This window comes from Ovis aries, chromosome 14 (genome assembly GCF_016772045.2).
Source record: "Ovis aries strain OAR_USU_Benz2616 breed Rambouillet chromosome 14, ARS-UI_Ramb_v3.0, whole genome shotgun sequence".
In the NCBI taxonomy this organism is placed as follows: Eukaryota; Metazoa; Chordata; class Mammalia; order Artiodactyla; family Bovidae; genus Ovis; species Ovis aries.
In genome coordinates this window covers 49,188,123-49,212,054 of record NC_056067.1, presented here as the reverse complement: position 1 = coordinate 49,212,054, position 23,932 = coordinate 49,188,123, and the positions used below count along the sequence as shown (strand labels likewise).

At 49.6% G+C, this 23,932-nt stretch overlaps 2 protein-coding genes across 4 annotated transcripts; both read left to right on the top strand.

Moving 5' to 3' along the window:
• Nucleotides 1–17,576, top strand: BLVRB (biliverdin reductase B). Its single transcript, XM_027978310.2, has 5 exons — nucleotides 1–166; nucleotides 11,392–11,556; nucleotides 11,693–11,782; nucleotides 13,044–13,172; nucleotides 17,315–17,576. The coding sequence occupies exons 1-5, from the start codon at nucleotides 88–90 to the stop codon at nucleotides 17,470–17,472; spliced, it is 621 nt and encodes a 206-aa protein (XP_027834111.1). The 5' UTR covers nucleotides 1–87; the 3' UTR covers nucleotides 17,473–17,576.
• Nucleotides 17,577–20,509: 2,933 nt separating this feature from the next.
• SERTAD3 (SERTA domain containing 3) lies at nucleotides 20,510–23,932 on the top strand. 3 transcript variants are annotated; one of them, XM_042232068.1, is made up of 2 exons: nucleotides 20,510–20,559; nucleotides 22,675–23,932. In XM_042232068.1, the coding sequence occupies exon 2, from the start codon at nucleotides 22,681–22,683 to the stop codon at nucleotides 23,275–23,277; it is 597 nt and encodes a 198-aa protein (XP_042088002.1). In that variant the 5' UTR covers nucleotides 20,510–20,559; nucleotides 22,675–22,680; the 3' UTR covers nucleotides 23,278–23,932. The 3 variants fall into 3 exon arrangements, with proteins under 3 accessions (XP_042088002.1, XP_004015307.2, XP_042088001.1); XM_004015258.4 differs by lacking the exon at nucleotides 20,510–20,559 and adding an exon at nucleotides 20,580–20,661; XM_042232067.1 differs by lacking the exon at nucleotides 20,510–20,559 and adding an exon at nucleotides 20,580–20,666.

The window sequence follows — 23,932 nt, the reverse complement described above, 5'->3', positions numbered from 1 at the left end:
AGGAAAGGACGCGAAGGGGAACCAGCAGCCAGTCGGTTCCCGCGTGTCCTGCGACTCTACGGCCTCGCGCCTCCGCGATCCAGCGGCATGGTCGTCAAGAAGATTGCCCTTTTCGGCGCCACCGGCAACACCGGGCTCACCACGCTGGCGCAGGCGGTGCAAGCAGGCATGAGCTGGGACGGGCAGGGAATGTCGCGGGGTGCACAGCTAGAACTATAGGCATCTTGGGATTGGGCCCAGGGAGGTTGGAGCCCGCGTGCCTTGGTGTGCGAGGACCTAGAGAGCAAAACTGGTGGCCACGGGGGCAGAAATGGGGGACGCTATGAGGTCCAACTTGATCTAAGTCCCAAGGGAAACGAAATGGCCCTGGGAGGCTGGGGGACTGTAGCGATCCAATGCTCTTATGACAGACAGTTGGTGTGCGGGTGGCAGTGTGGTGGGTGGTTGCACACCCAGCAAGGGCTGCACTACGCCAGGCCTGAGGCATCTTCCCAGCAGTGCCCTCTCGCCATTTGCGTTGAATCCTCATAGCACTCCTGTGAGGTGGGAACTAGTATCACCTCACCTGACAAATGAGAGAAAGCCGAGTCTCCCTGAGTGATTTGTCCAGTGTCACATAACTGGAAAGGCGCAGTGCTGGAATTTGTTACCTGGCACTTGCTCTTAACCACTGAGAGCCTGCCAGCACTTGGTTTGAGCACCAAGGATTTTAAAATTGAAAAACTGAGGGGTAAGCCGCTATGAGTACCTAATGGAAAGATCATGGAGACAAGGGTGAAGGCTTGGAGACACAGGTCCCAGGAAAATCAATGAGGGCTGAAAATTCAGAGTTGCCCCCAGGAAAGGGGGCAGGAAAGGGGATAAGTATCATGCAACAGGACCCAGCCCCCACCACCCCAACTTCACCAGCTCCCAGCAGAGTCTGGCCTGTCCAGATATATGGCCCCACCCTTGCTGGCCTGAGTGACTCTGAAGATATTGACTATCTGGGTGTCCCCAGAGGGTGGAGGCCACCAGGATCCCACTCTCAGCTGCCTCCTAGCCCAACTTTCCCTGGGAGGGATTGTGACTCAAAGTTCCCCTTTAGCCCCACTTCTCTCCACCTCCCCAGGGAAGACCTATGAGGATGTTGACTTGTGGGGACAGGAGAAACAAATTTGCTGATAAATATTTCTTGGGGAGGAAGTAAGAGGGAGAAGTTGAAAGATGCTGAGTCACTGTGAGTTTTAGATTCCCAAATTACTACCTTTCTCTTAGGCTTAGATTTTTTAAAATTTCACTTAGCTTCCCTGCTGGTCACAGCTGGGACTGCACCTGGAAGTATGGGCTGTACCTGAGGCCTAGGGAAGTCCTTGCCTTCTTACGGTGGCTCTAACAGGTCTCTTCAGAGCTAGTGAGCCTGAGCCTCCCTGTCCCCATCAGAAAAAGGAGGGGCTTGAATGAACTAGACTTTTATTGACCTCAGTGGCTCTGTAGGCCTGAGTCCTGAAGGCACAGACTCTGGTGCCCATGTGGTGGGCTGTGTTTAGTCGCTCAGTCATGTCTGACGCTGTGCAACCCCATGGACTGTAATCTGCCAGGCTCCTCTGTCCATGGGATTTCCCAGACGAGAATACTGGAGTGGGTTGCTGTTTCCTTCTCCAGGGGATCATCCGTACCCAGGGATTGAACCCGCATCTCCAGCATTAGCAGGCAGATTCTTTATCCCTGAGCCACCTGGGAGGCCCGTCCAGCATATAGCTGGTGCTCAGTAGACACTCCTTGGCTGAGTAATTATAGATTATAGCTGTGTGATCCTGGCCCAGTTACCTAAACTTGCCTTACTTTCCCCAGACTCAAAATGGGCATATAATACAACCTACTTTGTGAGGTTGTTGCAGTCTGAGGGCCGTTTTCAAACTGCGGGTCATAGAGAGTTCTGAAATATATTCAATGGGTCGTAACAGTGTCAGAATGGATCACATGTAGAATACTGGTTTTATGAAACTATTGTCTCAGTTATACATGTATAAGTTTGTGTATACAATGTTAGACAGTGAAATCTACTTTGAATGGAGGGCTGAGATCAAAAAAGCTTAAAAGGGGCATGATTTCTACAACTTATTCTAATATACTTAGGAAAAAACTTTATACCTATACATATAATTATACATGTTACATGTATGTGTTGTGTATACACAGAGAGAAAGATAAAGCAAATATGAGAATATAGGTCTTGCAACTTTCCTATAGGTCTGAATTTATTTCAAAATAAAATTTAATGGAAAAAAAGATAAAGTAAGAGATTTGTTTTAAACAAAAAAGGAAGAAAGAAAGAAAATTTTTTTAAGTTTGGAAATAACCTTACAAATGCTTGTGTTCTTTGTAAAGGGCAAAATCTGTGAATTCTAAAACTATAGTTTGACATAGTAGCCGTTAGCCACTTGTGGCTATTTAGATTTAAATGTGAGTTGTGTTTAAAAAAATTTTTTTTAAGTCACTCATCAGTGGAAAGAGCTTAGTACAGCACTTGGCACGTAAGAGGCTTTTTTTTTTTTTGGCTGGTTCCTGCAGCTTGTGGGATCTTAGTTCCCCAACCAGGGGTTGAACCTGTGCCTTCAGCAGTGAGAGCCTGCAGTCCTAACCACTGGACCGCCAGGGAATTCTCTAGGAGGCTCTCAGTAAATGTCTCTAATCACCAATAGGCTTCCCAGGTGGCTCTATAGTGATAAAGAACCCACTTGCCAATGCAGGAAACATAAGAGACACCGGGTCGATCCCTGGGTTGGGAAGATCCACTGCAGGAGGGCACGGCAACCCACTTCAGTATTCTTGCCTAGAGAATCCTCAGACAGAGGAGCCTGGCAGACTATAGTCCATAGAGTCACAAAGAGCCGGATACGACTGAAGCGACTTGGCACCAGCACAATTACCAACAATGTCGCGCTGATGGGCACTCTTGTGCTGGGCCGGTGTCAGAGCTCTCGTGTTGGTGAGAATGTTTCTCCTCCAAAATGCCCACAATTTTCTAGGGTCCATTTTACTAATACGGTGGTAGTTAACCAGTGACTACATTGACACCCTGAAAGCCCCTGTTGCTCCCCAGTGTGTCTGAGGCCAGCATTCCATATGAAAGGTGATCACACACAGGATAGGCATGCTAGAGACGGCTACTACTACTACTACTACTAAGTCGCTTCAGTCGTGTCTGACTATGCGACCCCATAGACAGCAGCCCACCAGGCTCCCCCGTCCCTGGGATTCTCCAGGCAAGAACACTAGAGTGGGTTGCCATTTCCTTCTCCAATGTATGAAGTGAAAAGTGAAAGTGAAGTCGCTCAGTCGTGTCCAACTCTTAGCGACCTTATGGACTGCAGCCCACCAGGCTCCTCCGTCCATGGGATTTCCCAGGCAAGAGCATTTTAGTTTTTATTTTTAAAATTATTTATTTACTTTTGGCTGCACAGGGTCTTCATTGCTGCTTTCTCTAGTTGGGGCCAGCAGGGGCTACTCTCTAGTTTCAGGGCACGTGCTTCTCATTGCGGTGGCTTCTCTTGTGGAGCACAGGCTCTAGGGCACTCCGGCTTCAGTAGCTGCGACACTTGGGCTCAGTAGTTGGGGCTCCCGGGCTCTAGAGCACAAGCTCAACAGTTGTGGCTCGAGGCCTTAGCTGCTCTGAGGCATGTGGGAGTCTTCCCAGACCAGGGATCGACGAACCCATGTCTCCTACATTAGCAGTCGGATTCTTTACCACTGAGTCACCAGGAAAGCCCGACCTTCACTTTAGAGAAGAGACTGAGGACCAGTCAGGGAAGGCGTTTTCTGAGGTTCCTCTGCCAGTGAGAGGTGGAGCCGAGAAATGCCTTGGGAGTCCAGTGGTTAAAACTGTGAGCTTCTACTGTGAGTGGCTTGAGGTTCCCCTTGGTCAGGGAACTAAAATCCTATAGGCCTTGTGGTGCAGTCAGAAAAAAAAAGGAGAGGTGGAGCTGGAGTCTGAACTCAAGTCTCTGGCGCAGTGTAGACTGTGCTTTTGGGCTGATATAAAAGTCAGGGGAGGGACTTCCCTGATGATCCACTGGTTAAGACTCCGCACTTCCACTGCCAAGGGCACAAGTTCGATTCCTGGTCGGGGAACTAAGATCCCACATGTTACCTGGCAGGGCCATTAAAAAATAATAATAATAAATCCAGGAGATGATGTTGAGTATGTCATAGCCCCTGCGCCCACAGGGCCGTTGGTTGGTCAGCATAAGCAGGCCCATGACAGAGGAAGCGCGGTTGGCTGGAGAAAGAGGGTAAGGGTGCTCCAGGCAGAGGAGCATGTGCGAAGGCCAGGAGGCAGGAGGCAGCATGGTGCGTTTGAGGAACTGAAAGAAGCGCAGTTAGTGAAGAGGGCTTTGGCTCCAGCACAGTCTGGAGAGGAGAGGCCACATGCAGGGGGCGTGTAGAGGGGAGGCTTGAAGGCTATCATAAGGAACATGACTATCTTAAGGCACTGGGGTGGAGGGTGGATAGGGAGAGATCTGAGCCAAGGGCACTTTGTTTTTTGGGGTGTTTTTTTAAAATTAATTTATTTATTTATGTTGGCTGCACCGGGTCTTAATTGCAACAGGCAGGATCTTTAGGTACAGCATGTGGGATCTAATTCCCTGAACAGGGGTCAAGCCTGGGCCCCTTGCCCTGGGAGTATGGAGTCTTAAATCCTGGACCCCCGGGGAAGTCCTAGGGCACTTTGATGTAACTGTGGAAAGCTCTATCTGGCTACAATGTGCAGTGTGGGTTGGAGGGGTTGAGACACACCAGAAGCCCAGGGAGGACTAGACCAGGCCAGGAAATACAATTGTGAGATGATGAAAAGGCCTGGTCACAGCCAACACCCATAGAGCCCTCTTTTCTGTGCCAGACACTCCTCTAAGCTTTTCATTTGTTTTCGTTTTCATTTTGCATCTTTTCAATAGCAACTTTAAGTTATCATTCACATACCATACCCCATTCACCCCTTTAAAGAATATAATTCAATGGGTTTTAGCATATTCCCAGACTCATGCAAACATCATCACAATCAATTTAGAACATTTCACACTACAAAAAGAAACCCCTAGAAGTCACTCCCCATTCTCCTGCTCAGCCACTTCCCCAGCCCTAGGCAATCATTCATCTACTTTTTGTTTATATGGATTTGCCTGTTCCAGACCTTTCTTATAAATGGAGACATACATCATGTGACTCTTTATGACTGGCTTCTTTCACTTAGCAAAAGGAATTTTTTCAAGGTTCATCTATATTGTAGCCTATGTGTCATCTCTTTTTATTGTTGAAATACCATTGTGTTGGGCTTCCCTGGTAGCTTCGATGGTAAAGAATCTGCCTGCAATGCAGGAGACCCCGGTTTGATTCCTGGGTTGGGAAGCTCTCCTGGAGAAGAGTATTCACCAGTATTCACAGGCCTCCCTGGGGGCTCAGACGGTAAAGAATTTGCCTGCAATGCAGGAGACCTGGGTTCGATCCCTGGGAAGATCCTCTGGAGGAGGGCATGCATGGCAACCCACTCCCGTTTTCTTACCTGGAGAATCCCCATGGACAAAAGATCCTGGTGGGCCATGGGGTTGCAAAGAGTTGGACACGACTGAGCAACTAACCACAGCACAGCACCATTACATTATTTATCTACACCACTTTTCTTTCTTTCTTTCTTACTTTTTGGCTGTGCCGTGTGGCGTGTGGGGTCCTAGTTCCCTGACCAGGGATCAAACCTGCAACCCCTGCGCTGGAAGTGTGAAGTCTTAACCACTGGACTGCCAAGGAATTCCCTATACCACTTTTATTTATCCATTCAGTTGATGGGAATTTGGGAGGTTTCCACTTTGAGGCTTTGATGAGTAATGCCTCTATAAACATTCATGTACAGGTTTTGTGTGAACATACGTTTCCATTTCTCTTGGCATATACCTAGGAGTCAAATTGCTGGGTCGTTGGGGTAACAACGGCTTCCCAGGTGGTATAGTAGTAAAGAATCCGTCTGCCAGTGCATGAGACACACAGGGGATGTGGGTTCCATCCCTGGGTTGGGAAGATCCCCTGGAAAAGGGAATGGCAACCCTCTTCAGTATTCTTACTTGGAAAATCCTATGGACAGAGGAGCCTGGCGGGCTACAGTCCATGGGGTCACAAAGAGTCGGACACAACTGATCACAGGGGTAACAATACGCTTAACCTGAGGAACTGCCGGATTGTCTTCCAAAGCAACCTCATCATTCAACATCATCAGCCCTGTATGAAGGTTCCAGTTTCCCTACAGGCACACCAACAGTCATTGTGTCTTTTTGATTATAGTCCTCCTCAGTTCAGTTCAGTCACTCAGTCGTGTCCGACTCTCGTCCCCTCCTCCTCCTGCCCCCAATCCCTCCCAGCATCAGAGGTTTTTCCAATGAGTCAACTCTTCACATGAGGTGGCCAAAGTACTGGAGTTTCAGCTTTAGCATCATTCCTTCCAAAGAAATCCCAGGGCTGATCTCCTTCAGAATGGACTGGTTGGATCTCCTGGCAGTCCAAGGGACTCTCAAGAGTCTTCTCCAACATCACGGTTCAAAAGCATCAATTCTTTGGCGCTCAGCCTTCTTCACAGTCCAACTCTCACATCCATACATGACCACAGGAAAAACCATAGCCTTGACTAGACGGACCTTAGTCAGCAAAGTAATGTCTCTGCTTTTGAATATACTATCTAAGTTGGTCATAACTTTTCTTCCGAGGAGTGTCTTTTAATTTCATGGCTGCAGTCACCATCTGCAGTAATTTTGGAGCCCCAAAAAATAAAGTCTGACACTGTTTCCACTGTTTCCCCATCTATTTCCCATGAAGTGATGGGACAGGATGCCATGATCTTTGTTTTCTGAATGTTGAGCTTTAGGCCAACTTTTTCACTCTCCTCTTTCACTTTCATCAAGAGGCTTTTTAGTTCCTCTTCACTTGCTGCCGTAAGGGTGGTGTCATCTGCATATCTCAGGTTATTGATATTTCTCCTGGCAATCTTGATTCCAGCTTGTGTTTCTTCCAGTCCAGCGTTTCTCATGATGTACTCTGCATATACGTTAAGTAAGCAGGGTGACAATATACAGCCTTGACGTACTCCTTTTCCTATTTGGAACCAGTCTGTTGTTCCATGTCCAGTTCTAATTGTTGCTTCCTGACCTGCATACAGATTTCTCAAGAGGCAGGTCAGGTGGTCTGTATTCCCATCTCTTTCAGAATTTTCCACAGTTTATTGCGATCCGCACAGTCAAAGGCTTTGGCATAGTCAATAAAGCAGAAATAGATGTTTTTCTGGAACTCTCTTGCTTTTCCATGATCCAGCGGATGTTGGCAATTTGATCTCTGGTTCCTCTGCCTTTTCTAAAACGGTCCACGTATTGGTGAAGCCTGGCTTGGAGAATTTTGAGCATTACTTTACTAGCATGTGAGATGAGTGCAACTGTGCAGTAGTTTGAGCATTCTTTGGCATTACCTTTCTTTGGGATTGGAATGAAAACTGACCTTTTCCAGTCCTGTGGCCACTGCTGAGTTTTCCAAATTTGTTGGTATATTGAGTGCAGCACTTTCACAGCATCATCTTTCAGGATTTGAAACAGCTCAACTGGAATTCCATCACCTCCACTAGCTTTGTTCATAGCGATGCTTTCCAAGGCCCACTGGACTTCACATTCTAGGATGTCTGGCTCTAGATGAGTGATCACACCATCATGATTATCTGAGTCATGAAGATGTTTTTTGTACAGTTCTTCTGTGTATTCTTGCCACCTCTTCTTAATATCTTTTGCTTCTATTAGGTCCAGACCATTAGTGGGTATGAAATAGTATCTCACTATGGTTTTGATTTGTGTTTCTCTGATGGTTAATGATATTGGGTATCTTTTCATACGTTTATTGGCCATTTGTCTATCTTCTTTGGAGAAAGGTCTATTCAGATCTTTTGCTCAGTTTTTAATGTTCATCTTTTACTATCAAGTTGTAAAAGTTCTTTATATATTCTAAATACAAGTCTCTCATCAGATATATGATTTGCAAAAGTTTTCTCCCATTCTGTGGGTTGTCTTTTCACTTTCTTGATAGTGTCCTTGGCAGCTTTTTTTTTTTCATTTCAGTTTTCATTTTTTCACCAATTTTTATTTTTCGTTTTGGTGATGTCCAGTGAATCTGTTTTCCCATTTGTTGCTTGTGCTTTTGGTGTCACTGCTAGGAAACCACTGCCTAATCGAATGGCACAAAGATTTATGCTTATGTTTCCTTCTAGGAAAAGGAAAAGGAAGTGGCAACCCACTCCAATACTCTTGCCTAGAAAATTCCATGGATGGAGGAGCCTGGTGGGCCACAGTCCATGGGGTCGCAAAGAGTCTGACATGACTGAGCGACTTCACTTTCCTTCTAGAATTTTTATAGTTTTCAATTCAGTTCAGTTCAGTCTCTCAGTCGTGTCCGACTCTTCGCGACCCCATGGACTGCAGTTTTAGCTCCTACATTTAGATCTTTGATAATTTTGAGTTAATTTTCATATATTATGTGAGGTAGGGATCCATCTTTATTCTTTTACATATGGATATCCAGTTGTCCCCGCACCATTTGTTGAAAAGATTCTTCTTTTCCCATTGAATTAATTGTCTTGGCACCCTTGTCAAAAATCAACCAACCACTTTAAACTTTTAGGAATACTATTCAAACCTACATCAACCCTGTAAGGCAGAGACTGTTCTTGGTGTCATTTTACAAATGAAGGCTCTAAGGCCAGACAGGTTAAGTGGCCTGCCTAGTGTCACAAAGCTAGCTAGTGGTAGGGACAGATAGAATTCAAAATCCGGGTTGCTTTGACAATTAGATAAGCTAATACATGTAAAGTACTTAGCACCTGGCATCTAGTGAGTGCTCTATAAATACTATGTATCTTTATTTTTTCATTTTATTTATTTTTGACTGCACTGGATCTTCGTTGCTCCAACGACTTTTTTCCCCCCTCTCGTGGCAAGAGGGGCCTGCTCTCTAGCTGCTGTGAGTGGGCTTCTCGTGGAGGTGGCTTCTCTTGTTGCAGACCACATGCTCTGGAGCCTGCAGGCTTCAGTCACTGCGGCACCGGGCTCAGCGGTTGTGGCTCCCTGGCTCTGGAGCCCAGGCTCAGTAGTCGTGGCACATGGGCTTGGTTGCTTCAGAGCATGTGGCATCTTCCTGGATCAGGGGTCAAACCCATGTCTCCTGCATTGGCAGGCGGATTCTTTACCACTGAGCCACCAGGGAAGCCACTAAGTATCACTATTATCATCGTTGCCCCACAGTATACAGATTTTTAATTATTTGTTTTTTAAATATATGATGACAAGTATCAAGGAAACTGGGACAGTTTTGTTGTTTTGCCTTTCCTTTATCATTTTCAGAACAACAGATTAATCCTCTGATAGGTACCAGTGATGACCAATGAAATTTCTTAGTTATCATTATGAATTCACATATTTTTATATATTTGATGTGCTTCCGTTCTTTGCCATCCATATTCTTTGGGACAAATCAAATTGCCCCTGATTTGTCCTGAGAACCCCTTCAAGTGGCTTCTGTGTCCTCTTGACCTCACTTCATCATTCTTTAAACATCACATAGCTGGTGGTACAAGATGTTCCAGGTTCATCTTGTCCTCTCCCTGCCCCGGCCCAGCAAGCAGCCATTCCTTCAAGGAGCTCTGGCTCATTTTTCACGAGAATGCTGTTTAGAGGCTGTCTTAATCAGCTCAGGCTGCTATAACAAAAATACCACAGACCAAGTGGCTTAATCAGCACTCATTTCTCACAGTTCCAGAGACTGGGAAGGTCAAGATCAAGGTACCAGCTGGTGTGGTTTCTAGTGAGGGCCTGCTTCCTGGCTTGCAGAGGCTGCCTTCATGCTGTGTCCTTACACTGTAGAGAGAGAGTGCCTTGGTCTTCCTCTTCTTGTGTGCAAGCATGCTAAGTTGCTTCAGTCATCTCTGACTCTGCGATCCCATGGACTGCAGCTTGCCAGGCTCCTCTGTCCATGGGATTCTCCAGGTGAGAATACTGGAGGCGGTTGCCATGCCCTCCTCCAGGGGATCTTCTTGACCCAGGGATCGAACCTGTGGCTCCTGCATTGCAGGCAGATTCTTTACCACTGAGCCACCAGGGAAGCCCCTTCCTCTTCTTAGAAGGACACTAATCTCATTATGGGGACCCTACTCTCTACCTTCATGACCTCATCTAAACCTAATTACCTCCCAAAGGCTGCATCTCCAAATACCATCCCACTGGGAGTTAGGGCTTCAGCATATGAATTCAGCGCATGACAAAAGGGTTCAGTCCATGACAGAGACTACTAACTACTGGCTTTTTTTTTTGCAATATGCATAAACATTAATATATTTTGCCGTTGTCTAAAACAAAGAAAGAAACATGTTGCTGGTAAACTTGATTTTTAATATATATTTATTTATTTATTTGATTGTACCAAGTCTTAGCTGGGGCATGTGAACTCTTAGTTGCCTCATGTGGGATCTAGTTCCTCGACCAGGAACTGAACCCAGGTGCCTGCAGTGGGAGCACGGAGTCTTAGCCACTGGGCCACTAGGGAAGTCCCTGTTGGTTATAAACTTTAAAAAGGAGTATTTGTGTGTGTGATGGTGGGGCCAAGGGACACAGAGTTCTCCAAAATTCTTTTGGGAGGTGATATGCCAAAGAAATATTCAAAATAAATGACCACTAAGACAGGACCCAGGGCTTCTCAGGCGGCGCTAGTTGTGAAGAACTTACCTGCCAATGCAGGAGATGTAAGAGATGCAGGTTCGATCCCTAGGTCGGGAAGATCCCCTGGAGGAGGGCATGGAAACTCACTCCAGTATTATTGCCTGAAGAATCCCATGGACAGAGGAGCCTCGTGGGCTATAGTCCACGGGGTCACAAAGAGTTGGACATGACTTATCAACTTGGCATGCACACATACCCGAAAGACAGGACCCAACCCTTCAGAAGTAAGGCCTGGGGGACCAAACCCAATGATGAACATACTTGGCAGTACCTCAGCTTCCTCCAGGACCATGGACGGGGACATAGACCAGTGTGACGATGAGCTTAACCCTTTAGTTGTTGGGGGGAGGAGGGAGTAGAGAAGTCAAGGGGCTGAGAGGCAGAGAAAGGCATCGGCAGATTATTTATGAACTGGCGGGGAGGTATCACCCTATTTCAACAATCAACTGTGTGTATATCAACTGTGAGTATGCCAGCAAAAATGTTTGAAGATCGTGGTCTCAAAACAGGGGATCTGGGGGATGGATTTGGGGGTTCACGGGACCCTCCAGGACCCAGCCTCTGGAGCCTAGGAGTGCCAGCCTGCAGGCTGACTGACCTGCCTCTCTGCCCTTCTTTGCAGGCTATGAGGTGACGGTGCTGGTGCGGGACCCCTCCAGGCTGCCCTCAGAGGGGCCCCAGCCGGCCCACGTGGTGGTGGGCGACGTCCGGCAGCCAGCCGATGTGGACAAGACTGTGGCTGGGCAGGATGCTGTCATCGTGCTGCTGGGCACCCGCAATGACCTCAGTACTGAGCCCCCTCTCTGCCCGCGGCCCACCCCTGCACCTCGGCCCCCAGCGCCGCCCCCGCCCCCAGCCCCTCCCCTGCCACCCCTGCCACCGCCGCCGCCCACCAGTGACAGCCACTCTCTGTCTCCTCTAAGGTCCTACCACAGTGATGTCCGAGGGTGCCCAGAACATTGTGGCGGCCATGAAGGCCCATGGCGTGGACAAGGTCGTGGCCTGCACCTCGGGTGGGTGGCAGGGTCGTAGGGGTTGGGGCCGAAAAGTGGGAGCTGGGTACTGGACAGGCAGCCCAGAGGTTTCTACAAGGTGGCATTGGAGCTATTCCAAGTTACTGTGTATTTATTGAGCACCAGTTCTGCATCTGAACCTTGCTGAATGGTACCTGGGCCCTGCACTCATGGGTCTCATGAACAGAAAGGAAGTGGTAACAGCGTGATCATCAAACCGTGACAGGCCGGAGTAGTCAGGGCCAGGATGGAGGGTGAGGCACAGGCAGAGGGGTCAAGGCCAGGATCTGGGGGAAGCATGGGGAACGGGATCAGAGCTGGGATGGGGGAAGGCTAGAGGACTCTGGGGGTTCAGAGGAGGTGTCTGACCCAGCCTAAGAAGGGGTCAGGGAGAGAATGCAAGAGGAAGTGACAGAGCCTTGGATACATGGGCCAGGTCTTTACTCTCAAAGAGCTCCCAATTTACAAAGAGATGCCCTTCCTGAATAATCTGAAAAGAAGGCTGCAGGGTGTGTGACAGGAGCAGTTAAAGCTAGCAGTGTTTATTGAGCACTTACTGTGTGCTTGGCACCATCTGAGCACCTCACAGATGAATGCCACTGAATCCTCTCAAAATTCCTTTGATAGTACTTCCATTCATGGTGGCACATCCTAGGTGCCCAGTGAATTGTAGCTGTTCTTACCGCCTCCCGTCTATAGCTAAGGGAGTGGAGGCACAGAGAGGCCCATCGCCTTACCCGAGATCACACAGCCTGTAGCTGGCAGAGCTGGGGTGTGGAACTAGGCTGTCTGTCTCCACTACCCACACGCCTTACGACTCTTCCATCACACCTGTTGTCTCCCAGGGAAGGGAGATGACATGAGGGGGGAGTGAGGAGGGGAAGGGACTGTGAGGCAGGGGCGTGGCTGCAACAGAGCCAGTGAAGGGGAGAGTGTTGGGTGGTGAGGCCAGGGGGCTGATGCTATCAGATCAAGTGGGGCCCCGGGGCCCTGATGGGGCCTCTGCTGTCCCCCTGAGTGAGATGGGGTCCTGGTAGGGTCCCAGATGTGCAAGGGTAGGGTCAGGAGAACAGGGAGGAGGCTCTGCCATGGTCTAGGCAGGAGGTAACACCAGACAGGAGCAGGTGGGGTGAGAAGCCTGGAACAACTGAAGGGCAGTAATGAGTCCCTGCAGGGAGATGTTCTGCCAGGAGACCTGCGGGCTATGGGCCTGGCCAGGCTGTCCTCAAGTCTTGTCTGATCCTGCCCTGTGTCCCCCCAGCCTTCCTACTGTGGGACCCTTCCAAGGTGCCCCCAAGACTGCAGGATGTGACCGATGACCATGTCCGGATGCACAAGGTACTGCAGCAGTCGGGCCTGAAGTACGTGGCCGTGATGCCACCACATATAGGTGAGTGGACAGAGAGCCAACTGCAGGTCATCACCAGCCAGCTCCCTCCAGTCCTCTGGGGACATTAGCTGGGCCTTCCCTGTTGTTCAGTCGCTCAGTCGTGTCCAACTCTCTGTGACCCCATGGACTGCAGCACACCAGGCTTCCCTGTCCTTCAAACTCATTTGCTCAAGCTCATGTGATGTCATCCAACCATCTCATCCTCTGTCATCCCCTTCTCCTCCTGCCTTCAATCTTTCCCAGCATCACGGTCTTTTCCATGAGTTGGCTCTTCACATCAGGTGGCCAAAGGATTGGCACTTCAGCTTCAGCATCCGTCCTTCCAGTGAATATTCAGAGCTGATTTCCTTTAGGATTGACTGGTTTGATCTCCTTGCAGTCCAAGAGATTCTCAAAAGTCTGCTCCAACACCAGAGTTCAAAAGCATCAATCAACTCTTTGGTGCTCAGCCTTCTTTATGGTCCAACTCTCACATCTGTACATGACTACTGGTAAAACCATAGCTTTGACTATACAGCTTTGTCGACAAAGTGATGTCTCTGCTTTTTAATATGCTGTCTAGGTTTACTGAAATTGCAGTCTCTCAGGACTTCTTCCACTGTACTCTCTTTATTAGAAGGAAGTTATACTGAGGCTCCTCCACATTCAAGAGATGGGGACTTATGCTTCACGTCGGTTCTTTGTTTTTAAAACCCATGTATTTATTTGGCCACGCTGTACATCTTGTGGGATCTTAGTCACTCTGAAAGTGAAAGAAAGTGTTAATGCTCAGTCATGTCCGACTCTTTGCAACCCCATGGACTGTAGGTGCCAGGCTCCCCTGTCCATAGAATTCTCCAAGCAGGAATGCTGGAGTGGGTTGCCATTCCCTTCTCCAGGGGGATCTTCCCGATCCAGGGATCAAAACCGGGTCTCCTGCAATGCAGGCAGATTCTTTACTGTTTGAGCCTCTGCCAGAGCTCAAACTCCTGCCCTCCGCAGTGGAAATGCAAAGTGGTCACCCTGGACCACCAGGGAATTCCCTTGTTTTTTAATCTTATTTAGTGTGTGTCTCCCTCACTGGAATTGTGAAGTATGAAGCTTTGTTTGAAGGCACGGATTTTGTCTTGTTTTGATTACTGCTGTGTTCCTAGTGCCTAGATAGGGCTTGGCTCAGTTGCTCAGTCCTATCCTACTCTTGGCTCAGTCTGTCTGACTCTTGGGACCCCATGGACTGTAGCCCGCCAGTCTCCTCCGTCCATGAGATTCTCCAGCCAAGAATACTGGAGTGGGTTGCCATGCTCTCCTCCAGGGGATCTTTCCAACCCAGGGGTCGAACCCCCATCTCCTGTGTTTCTGGCATAGCAGGCGGATTCTTTTCCGTTGAGCCATTGGCAAAGCATTTGGTTTGTAATAAGTGCTCAGTAAATATTTGTCGAATGAACTAATACCAGGGGAGATGCCTTGCTTCCAGGTGGTGCTGTGGAGGGAGCCACACCCTCTTTACCCCTCCCGGGTGTGGAATTCACATTGAGAGACCCAAAGTCAGAGGGAGAGATTCGTTCACTTACAAATGTCTCTTTGCACAGGAGGTGTGCACCTGGCCAGCATTACAAGTACCAGTGGGAATTCCCGGGGAGCCCAGTGGTTAGGACTCCAGGCTTTCACTGGCTTTGACTACCCAGGGCCCAGAGTTTGATCCCTGGTTGGGGAACTAAAATCCCACAAGCTGCGTGTTGAGGCCAAAACAATAAAACAAGTATCACTGACATAGTCTCTGATCTCATGAGGCTTCCATTTCTAGCAGGGGAAACAAAAGAACGATGTGAAAGAGCAAGTGTGAGTCGCTCAGTCACATCCAAGTCTTTGGAACCGCACGGACTGTAGCCCACCAGGTTCCTCTGTCCATGGAATTCTCCAGGGGATCTTCTCAACCCTGGGAGTGAACCCAGGTTTCCTGCATTGCTAGCAGATTCTTTACCATCTGAGCCACCAGGGAAATCCAAACGAAAGATAGATGATCCATATTACTGTTGAGTGGTGCTATGCTGAATGAAGAAACATACGTTAATAGTTCAGTGAAGAGAGTAATGGGGTGCTGCTTAGAGCAGAGGCTTTCTAAGGACATGGCTTCATGCCCTGAGGGAGGGAACCAGGTTAGTGTCTAAGGGGAGGGGGGACATTCTGGGATAAGGGAACAGCAGTGCCCAGGCCTGAGTCGGGAACTGTTATCTCCTTCCTGTTTGCCTGCCTGCTGGATGAGCAGTTCTGTGCCCGGGGCCTTCTGCCTGGAGGAGGAGGAGGCTTGTATACCACCCTCCAGAGGTTCAGGTAAGCTTCGATGTTGAGGTTCAGTTCAGGGACCCTGTTGGATGAGAATCCTGAGGTGTGAATCAGTGGTGAGGCTGCATGGTGGAGAAGCGAAAGAGAGCGCCAGCTCCAGTGCTGTGCAGACTTCAGGCCTGTGACCTCTGAGCCTCAGTTTCCTCATCTCCAAACGGGCTCATATTACTTCTTGACCTCCCAGGTTTAAAGCGAATATTCGGAGAGATTAAGCCTAAAAATTCCTTAACACGAAGTTGTTGGGGGGTTTTTTAGTTCTTTTTCTGTGTGAATATGAAAACTTTGAAACCTCCAGAAAAGTTAAGGCAATTCAAGGTTTAAGAATTACCCATAAACCCTTCATCTGGGTTCACTTGTTAACATTTTGGCTTGTTTCTTTTCCCCATCTATCTGCTTATCATTTATGCATGCCGCTAATGGGTATGTGTGTTTATGTGAATACAAGTGTAGGGGCTTCCCAGGTGGTGCCAGTCGTAAAGAATCCACCTGCCAACGCAGGCAGATGTAAAGAGACATGAGTTTGATCCCTGGGTTGGGAAGATTCCCCTGAAAGAGGGTATGGCAACCCATGCCAGCATTCTTGCCTGGAGAATTCCATGGACAGAGGAGTCTGGTGGGCTACAATCCACGGGGCTGCAAAGAATTGGACACGACTTAAATGACCTAGCACACAATGTACATGTGTGATTATGTGAATATATATGTAGTGTATATACATACATTTTTAAAAATGTGTGTGTCTACATTGGCACACTGTACTCCTAGAACCTCTTCGTGGGCATCTTCCAAGAAGAAGTATTTGGAAACAAACCCCAGTACGGTTACTGCACTAAGGGAATTGACATTCACTCTATCACATCATTTAGTATCCACTCCGTACTCAGACATACCCAACTGCCAAAAAATGTCTTCCAGCCTTCCCCTCCCCTCAAAATCAGGATCCAATCCAGGATCATGTGTTGCGTTTAGTTGCCATGTCACCTCCAGTCTGGAACAATCCTCCATATCATTTTTTTAAAATTATTTTTTAACATGAAACATAACAGGCAAGGTGTCTTTTCTTTTTACATATATATCCATTCTTTTATTTTTAACTTTATTTTTAATTGAAGGATAATTGCTTTACAATACTGGTTTGATTTCTGCCATACATCAACATGAATTAGCCATGGGCGTACATATGTCCCCTCCCTCTTGAATCCATTCTTTTTAATATTAGTTTCTATTATGGTTTATCCCAGGACATTGACTGTAGTTCCCTGTGCTAAATAGTAGGATCTTGTTGTCTCAGATATCTTTTGAAATATTCCACATTCTGGATTTCTGTCATTACAGAAATTTCTGTCTTACAGACTAAAATTGAATATTTTTGGCGGGAATGTTGTGACAGCATATGTTTCTTTCCTCTTTTTTTTCCCTTCATTTATTTATTTGGCTGCTCTGGATCTTCCTTTCTGTGACCTGGCTTTCTCTAGTTGCAGCAGGGGGAGGTACTCTTTGGTGCTTGCGCTTCTTACTGCAGGGGCTTCTCTTGTTGCGGAGCACGGGCTCTAGGCTTTCAGGCTCCGTAGTTGTGCCCATGCGCTTAGTTGCTCTGAGATGTGTGGGATCTTCCCGGACCAGGGATTGAACCCGAGTTCCCTGCATGGACAAGCAGATTCTGAACCAGTGGACAACCAGGGAAGCCCAGCTCTTATACCATCTTCTACCGTCTGGTCTAGGCACTCTGTAGACACCCTGGGATGTCATTGGCGTGATCACAAGTTGGGGGAGAGGAAAGGTCATCTGCTTTACCTGGCCCCTCTGTCTTTACCTCGCAGGAGACCACCCGTTGACTGGGGCCTACACAGTGACCCTGGATGGACGAGGGCCCTCGAGGGTCATCTCCAAACACGACCTGGGCCACTTCATGCTGCACTGCCTCACCACCGATGAGTACGACGGGCACACCACCTACCCCTCCCATGTGTATGAATAGGGCTCTGGCCCTGTCCCGGGAAGACAGCATCCTGTGAAACAGAACAAAGGAAGGGGGCAATAAATCTAGAGCCAAGAGCTTCAGATTACTCTAGAGGATCCACATCTATCTGCGTGCTCAGTGTATCTGTCTGCCTCTGTGAGATTTTCTGGGTATTCATTCATTCATTTCCTCTCTTGGTTCTGTGCCAGGGACCCAGTGGTGACTGTGGACCTAGCGGTGATGCTGCCCGCACAGATCTCACAGTCCAGTGGGGAGGACAGTCTTGCCCCTGACAGCGACAACACAGACCGGCCAGAACTCTGATGGAGGAAGCACACAGGGCCGAGGGACCCAGCTGGAGGTGCAGACAGTGTTCTGTGGAAGAGCAGATGTCCTGCCTGAAACCTGATTTAGTGAGAATGAGCCAGAAGGTTCTAAGACATGACATTCTAGGTAGAAGATACCACTTGAGCCAGGCAACTGAATAGCACATGGTGCCTTTGAAGAACTCAGATCTATCCCCTACAGTTAATAACACTTTGCTTGGAGGAGAGGGCTTTCTTGGTAGCTTAGATGATAAAGAATCCACCTGCAATGCAGGAGACCCAGGTTCCATCCCTGGCTTGGGAAGATCCCCCGGAGAAGGGAATGGCAACCCGCTCCTGTATTGCCTGGAGAATCCCATGGACAGAGGAGCCTGGTGGGCTACAGTCCATGGGGTTGCAAAGAGTCGGACACCACTGAGTGACAAACACTTTCATTTTCGTTTGGAGGAGAAGAGCGATCAGCCCCAAGAGGGGCTGTTCAAAGGACACGAAGCTGTTCAGAATCATTGTAAAAAGTCTAAATTTCAGTCTAAGGTGTTGTGCAATGAGTGGAGCAGGGGAGATGCAGGGAGGGGGGCACATTCAGATTTGTATTTTACAAAGCTTTCCTTGGCAACTGTGTGAAGATGGATCAGAGGATGAAAGAGCAGAGGCTGGAAACCCAGGTGCCCAGAGGTAGAGAAGGGAGAGTGGGTGGGAGAGAGTCTTGAGTGGACAGTTCTCTGGAGAGGGGAAGGATACATCTAGGAAGAAGCCTGGGGCTATATGCTGGAGATGGGGTTCTAGCAGTGTCACCCTATGAAGGGAACCCTGGAGGGGCAAGTTTGAGAGGAGGAAGGGGAAGAATTGTACCCCCCTCCCTTCCTAAACATGTCCCTCTTTGGAATCTATTCTCCCCAACCTTTGTTCCCCAGAGACACCTCTCCCAGGCCTGAGCAAGACATTCCCCTCTCCCTACCTCCAGCCCCTTTCCACCAAACTCCCAAATCCCTCTCCGTCCATACCCCACCCCCAATCCATTCCAATCCTGCACTCTGTAAACATATGGACAAGTTGGTTAACAAAGTCCAGCCGGCGGGAGAACTGGCCTGAGGAGACTTAAACCTTCCTTCCCAGGGGTGGCCTGGAGAAAACTTCCCTTGGTGAGAACGCATAGGGGTGGGGCCAGGCTGGGTCAGGCTTTCGCAGCACCAGCACCATTCTATTTCTGCCCTCATCTCTTTCAATCACGTTGTCCAGGCATTTTACAAACTTTCACTGGGTACCTGCTTGGTGTCCAGCCTTGTGGGAGGTGATGCTGTGGCCCAAGCAGTGGGAGCCTGAGATAACCTTGGTATATCAAAGGGTCCACAGCCTAGACAGTGACAGCCCACAGCCAAGATGCAGTGGCAGGAGCAGAAGAGTCAGAGCTGGGATGGGGAAAACAACACAGGACACCAAGGGAGCCCAGAAAAGGCCCAACCCATCCTGGAGCTTCAAGGAGGGCTTCTGAGGGAAGGAATCCTTTGGAATGAGTTTCTGGTGAGAATTTTGGGTTCTGGGGAATGAGGGTGTGTTTTCAGAATGGGGACGCAAGTTTAAAGATCCAGAGGCCTCTTTTCTCCCCTTCCATTTTTGAGTACTTGCTATGTATCAGCGGAGAAGGCAATGGCACCCCATTCCAGTACTCTTGCTTGGAAAATCCCATGGATGGAGGAGCCTGGTAGGCTGCAGTCTATGGGGTCGCGAAGCCTGGACACGACTGAGCGACTTCACTTTCACTTTTCACTTTAATGCATTGGAGAAGGAAATGGCAACCCACTCCAGTGTTCTTGCCTGGAGAATCCCAGGGACGGCGGAGCCTGGTGGGCTGCCGTCTATGGGGTCGCACAGACTAGGACACGACTGAAGCGACGCAGCAGCAGCAGCAGCTATGTATCTGGGATTGTTGTAGGCACTGTGGATAAAGCAGGGAAGAAAACAGAATCTCTGTGTTCTTGGTGGTGGAGTGCACTTGGAGCCATTTTAGAAATACAGCAAGTCAAGGAGTGTGGCAGGATTTTAGCGAGCAAGCAGGAGTTTGTATCTGGCCAGACCTGAAGGGCTTTGAGACAAAAATGAGATTGAACTTTGTACCCAGGACAGTGGGGAGCCATAGGCTAGTCTCCAGCAGCAGACGTGCCACCCTGAGAGCGGAAAGACGGGGCATTAGGAAGACGTATGAGGCACCACCAGAAGACAGGCGGGAGAAGTCCTTATAAGAAGAAGGCTTCGGGTAAAGTGTGAGGGGCAGGACAGGGGAGGCGAGGGGCGGGGCTGCGATCGCCCAGGCAACATAGGCCGCGCCAAACTATTGGCTGATCGTCAATGCGTCATCCTCCCCGCGGCTTCCGCCCTCCTGAATCCAATGGGCGCGGCCTCAGCGAGACATTCAGCCCCTCCCGCCCCGAAAGCGGGGTGGAGTGGGGAGTGCCAGACAGTTCTTGCTTCGCGACGCGGTCCTGGCCTGGTATAAAGGGATAGCAGAGAGCAAAGATGACAGTGTTGGAGTGAAGATAGTAGCTAAGTTAAAGGAAAGTGCGTTGATGTGCCCTCCACTCTGTAGAGACGTGGCCCCGGCCGGCTAGTCGGAATCCTTTAATTGGTCCGCGAAGCAAAGGAGGGGAGAGCGGGTGGGGCGTCTCCTGGCGACTAGCTGGTGGCCCCGCCCAGCAATCCGCGCCCCGCGGCCGGCAGGACTCCAGCCAATCGTGACTCGCGGCTCGGCTCCCGGGCGGAGCTGGGTGGGCCTGAGACCAGGGTGAGAGGCCCGGGGGAGGTGAACCAGGCCCCTACCCAACGCTGGAGGGTCGCTAAGCCGCGGGCGTTCCCGGAGGTGGTGGTTGCGAACCTGGCAGCTGAGGTGAGGTGTGGCTACCTGGCTTGGGATCTGCCTTAAGTTGAGGGAGGTGGAGGCGCTCTCTCGAGAGTTGTGGAGGCGGGGTATGAGCGAGAGTAGGGGGCGCAGATTCAGGGTGATAATAGGGGTTGGAGAGAGGATTTAGGGACCGGGGTTTCCAGATCCTTGCACGGAAGGCCGAGTTTGGGGGTGGGGGGCAAATTCTTCCAAGTGGAGGAAGTTTGAAGCTGGGAGATAGTGTGTTTGGAGAAGCGAGAAAACTAGAGAAGGAAATTTTGGGGTAGGAAACTAAACATTAGGACAGTCTGGGACAGGTTATATTAGGGGCTCTAGTGTTTAGGGAAAGGTGTGAGGGGCTGGGCTGGGATCCCGGACCTTTGGAGAAGCGAGAGAAGTAGGGGCAAGGACTCTGGGGTCTCCCAGACGCAGAGTCGGAGAGCGGGTTCTGGGGAGAGTTCCCTGTCGGGTCTTAGAAGTCAGTGGGAGACTGGAGGTGAAGTCGAAAAGCGTTTGAAAGACGGGAGAATAGAGGAACGTTGACGGGAGACGGTCTCGTAACTGAGATACTTAGTGTCCCGAACGGAGTGAATCGGAGCGCATTTGTTTGAGCATTGTGGCTGGGGTCCTGGGTCTCTGGGCCCGAGAGCAGCCTGAGTGAAGAATCCAGGACCTTCTGCGGTTCCAAAGGACCGGGAGAAAGCAGTTTTAGAGCCAAAGTCTGGAGTGGGGGAGGGGTGTTCAGGGCGTGGAGCTCAGACCCGCAGCCCAGGAGGCAGCGGAGGGCGGGGCTTGGCAATCGCCAGGCAGCTGGACGTCCGGGTTCCCTTCCCCCACGTACACTGGGCCACTGTGCGCATGCCCCGGTGGGGGGCAGGGCGGGGAAGGCTAGTCCCTGCGGCCTGCGGAGCCCTCCGGGGGTTGTAGTGCTTGCTCAACGTCAGTTCGTGTACCTGATGGCTATTGGCCCACATTTCCCAGAAGCCCCTGGGCCAGATTGGGGCGTGTCTGAGTGCGGAAAGAGGAATCGTAGGGGGGCGGGGCCTGTAGAGGGCCGAGATCTGGTTGGATGGACTGGTGGGGGCGGGGCTTGGCGTGAATCAGTTCTAGCAAGTTTTCCTGTGAGGCTCGCCCAGGGGAAACCTGAAGGCCTCCGCGGAGGGAATGAGGGAGGCCGCATACCTTGTCATTGGGCACGCTCCCAGTCATGAGGGCATGGACAGAAGTAGCTTCCATGTGGAAAGAAGCGTCTTCACAGATAGGTGCCTTAACAGGGCTCCAGGTGGCTGGAATGTAGGCACTCAAAAATATTTCATAAATAGCAGTTGACTCTCGTTCATTAAAGTGCGTGATGTCACATTACTTCCCAAGATCACACAACTGAGCAGTGTGAAAAGCAGGATTCAGACCCAGGATTCTCTGCTTCAAGGCCATAGCTCTGTGCTCAACACCTGTCTTGTATCTGTCACACTTGAAGAAAAGAGTATTGTCGAAAGAACAGCTTTAAGATTTAGGGGGACTTGAGTTAGGATCCTCATCTTGCATATGAGGAAATTTGAGTCTCAGGGAGTTAAACTCACTCAGGCAACACGGGCAAGTAAGTGGGATTCAAACCCTTTAAGTCCAGATTTTGGTGTGGGTTTTTTTTTTTTTTTTTTTATCTGTTTATTTGGCTGCATTGGGTCTTGGTTGAGGCATGTGGATCTTCTGTCTTCCTTGTGCCATGCAAACTTTTAGTTGCGACATTGGGATCTAGTTGCCTGACCAGGGATCAAACCTGGGCCCCCTACATTGGGAACGTAAAGTCTTTGCCACTGGACCACCAGGAAAAGTCCTGAGATCTAATTTTCTTAATCACGTACATTGGCTTTTCTTCTTAGCCTTGTGGGACTCATACTATCTTCATTTTTAGATGCAGAAACTGAAGTTTGGATCATTACAAATCAATAATAGTCATACTAGAGATTCGGGATTTGAATTAGCCCTGCTCTGTCTTATTTGCCCCTCTTCTCTCCATAGGGCATCATGGTAGGAGGCTTGAAGAGGAAGCACTCAGATCTGGAGGAAGAAGAAGAGGATGAGAAGTGGGACTGGAGTCCAGCAGGCCTCCGGAGCTACCAGCAAGCCCTGCTCCGCATCTCCCTAGACAAAGTCCAGCGAAGCCTAGGCCCCCGAGCACCCAGCCTTCGCAGGCACGTGCTCATCCACAACACCCTCCAGCAGCTCCAAGCGGCGCTTTGCCTGACTCCTGCACCTGCCCTGCCCCCGGAGCCCCTCTTCCTGGGCGAGGAGGACTTCTCGCTGTCGGCAACCATTGGCTCTATTCTCCGGGAGCTGGAGACCTCCATGGATGAGACTGAGCCACCTCAGAATCCAGCAGCTCCCCCAAGCCCCCAGAATGAAGTGCTTTCCCAGCCCGATCCAGTCTTCTTAGAAGCTCTGAGCTCCCGGTACCTGGGGGACTCAAGCCTGGATGACTTCTTCCTGGACATTGACACATCCGCAGTGGAGAAGGAGCCTGCAGTGGCCCCACCAGAACCTCCTCACAACCTTTTCTGTGCCCCAGGGTCCTGGGAATGGAATGAACTAGATCACATCATGGAAATCATTCTGGGATCCTAAAACTTTGATGGGGGGCAGGGGAGGGCTCCTTCCTCATCCCAGTCTTGGTGGGATGACTCCCTGGATGCAATTCTGTGTGTGTGTGTGTGTGTGTGTGTGTGTTTTGATGGGGCCTCTAAGCAGTGGCCTCCTCTCCTCCCACTTCAGGGTTCCACAAATTGTCTTGCATGTGTGTGTGTGTCTGGTTATCTCAGCCTTCTGTGAAGGTGGGTCTTCCTGAATTAATTTATCTCTTCCAAATGCCTTAATGAGACTGTTTCCGGGAGTCTGATTTCCCACTTCCACATTTCTTCTGCCTTTTCCTCTAGTTCTGACTCCCCTTGTGTCACTGGGGCCTCAGGGAAGATAAGCTGGGCCTGTCAAAGGATGACAGGGATGTGCTACCTGGTTGCTATGGAAACCCAGCCTCTGCCTCATGGCACCTCCAGGTAGTGGGAGAGGCTGGCCTCCTCCCCCAGGCTGAACCCTACCTCCTTCACAGGACCCCAGTCCCAGCAGCCTCCTGATTCATGACCAGGCCGGACCACGTGCAATAGGGTGGAAACCAAACTGCTCCATGCCGCATTATTTAAAAGAAAAGCGGGTTTTGTGGTGTTTTTGTTTGTTTGTTTGTTTGTAATAATTTTTTTTTTAAATAAAAGTATTTTGGAAGGGG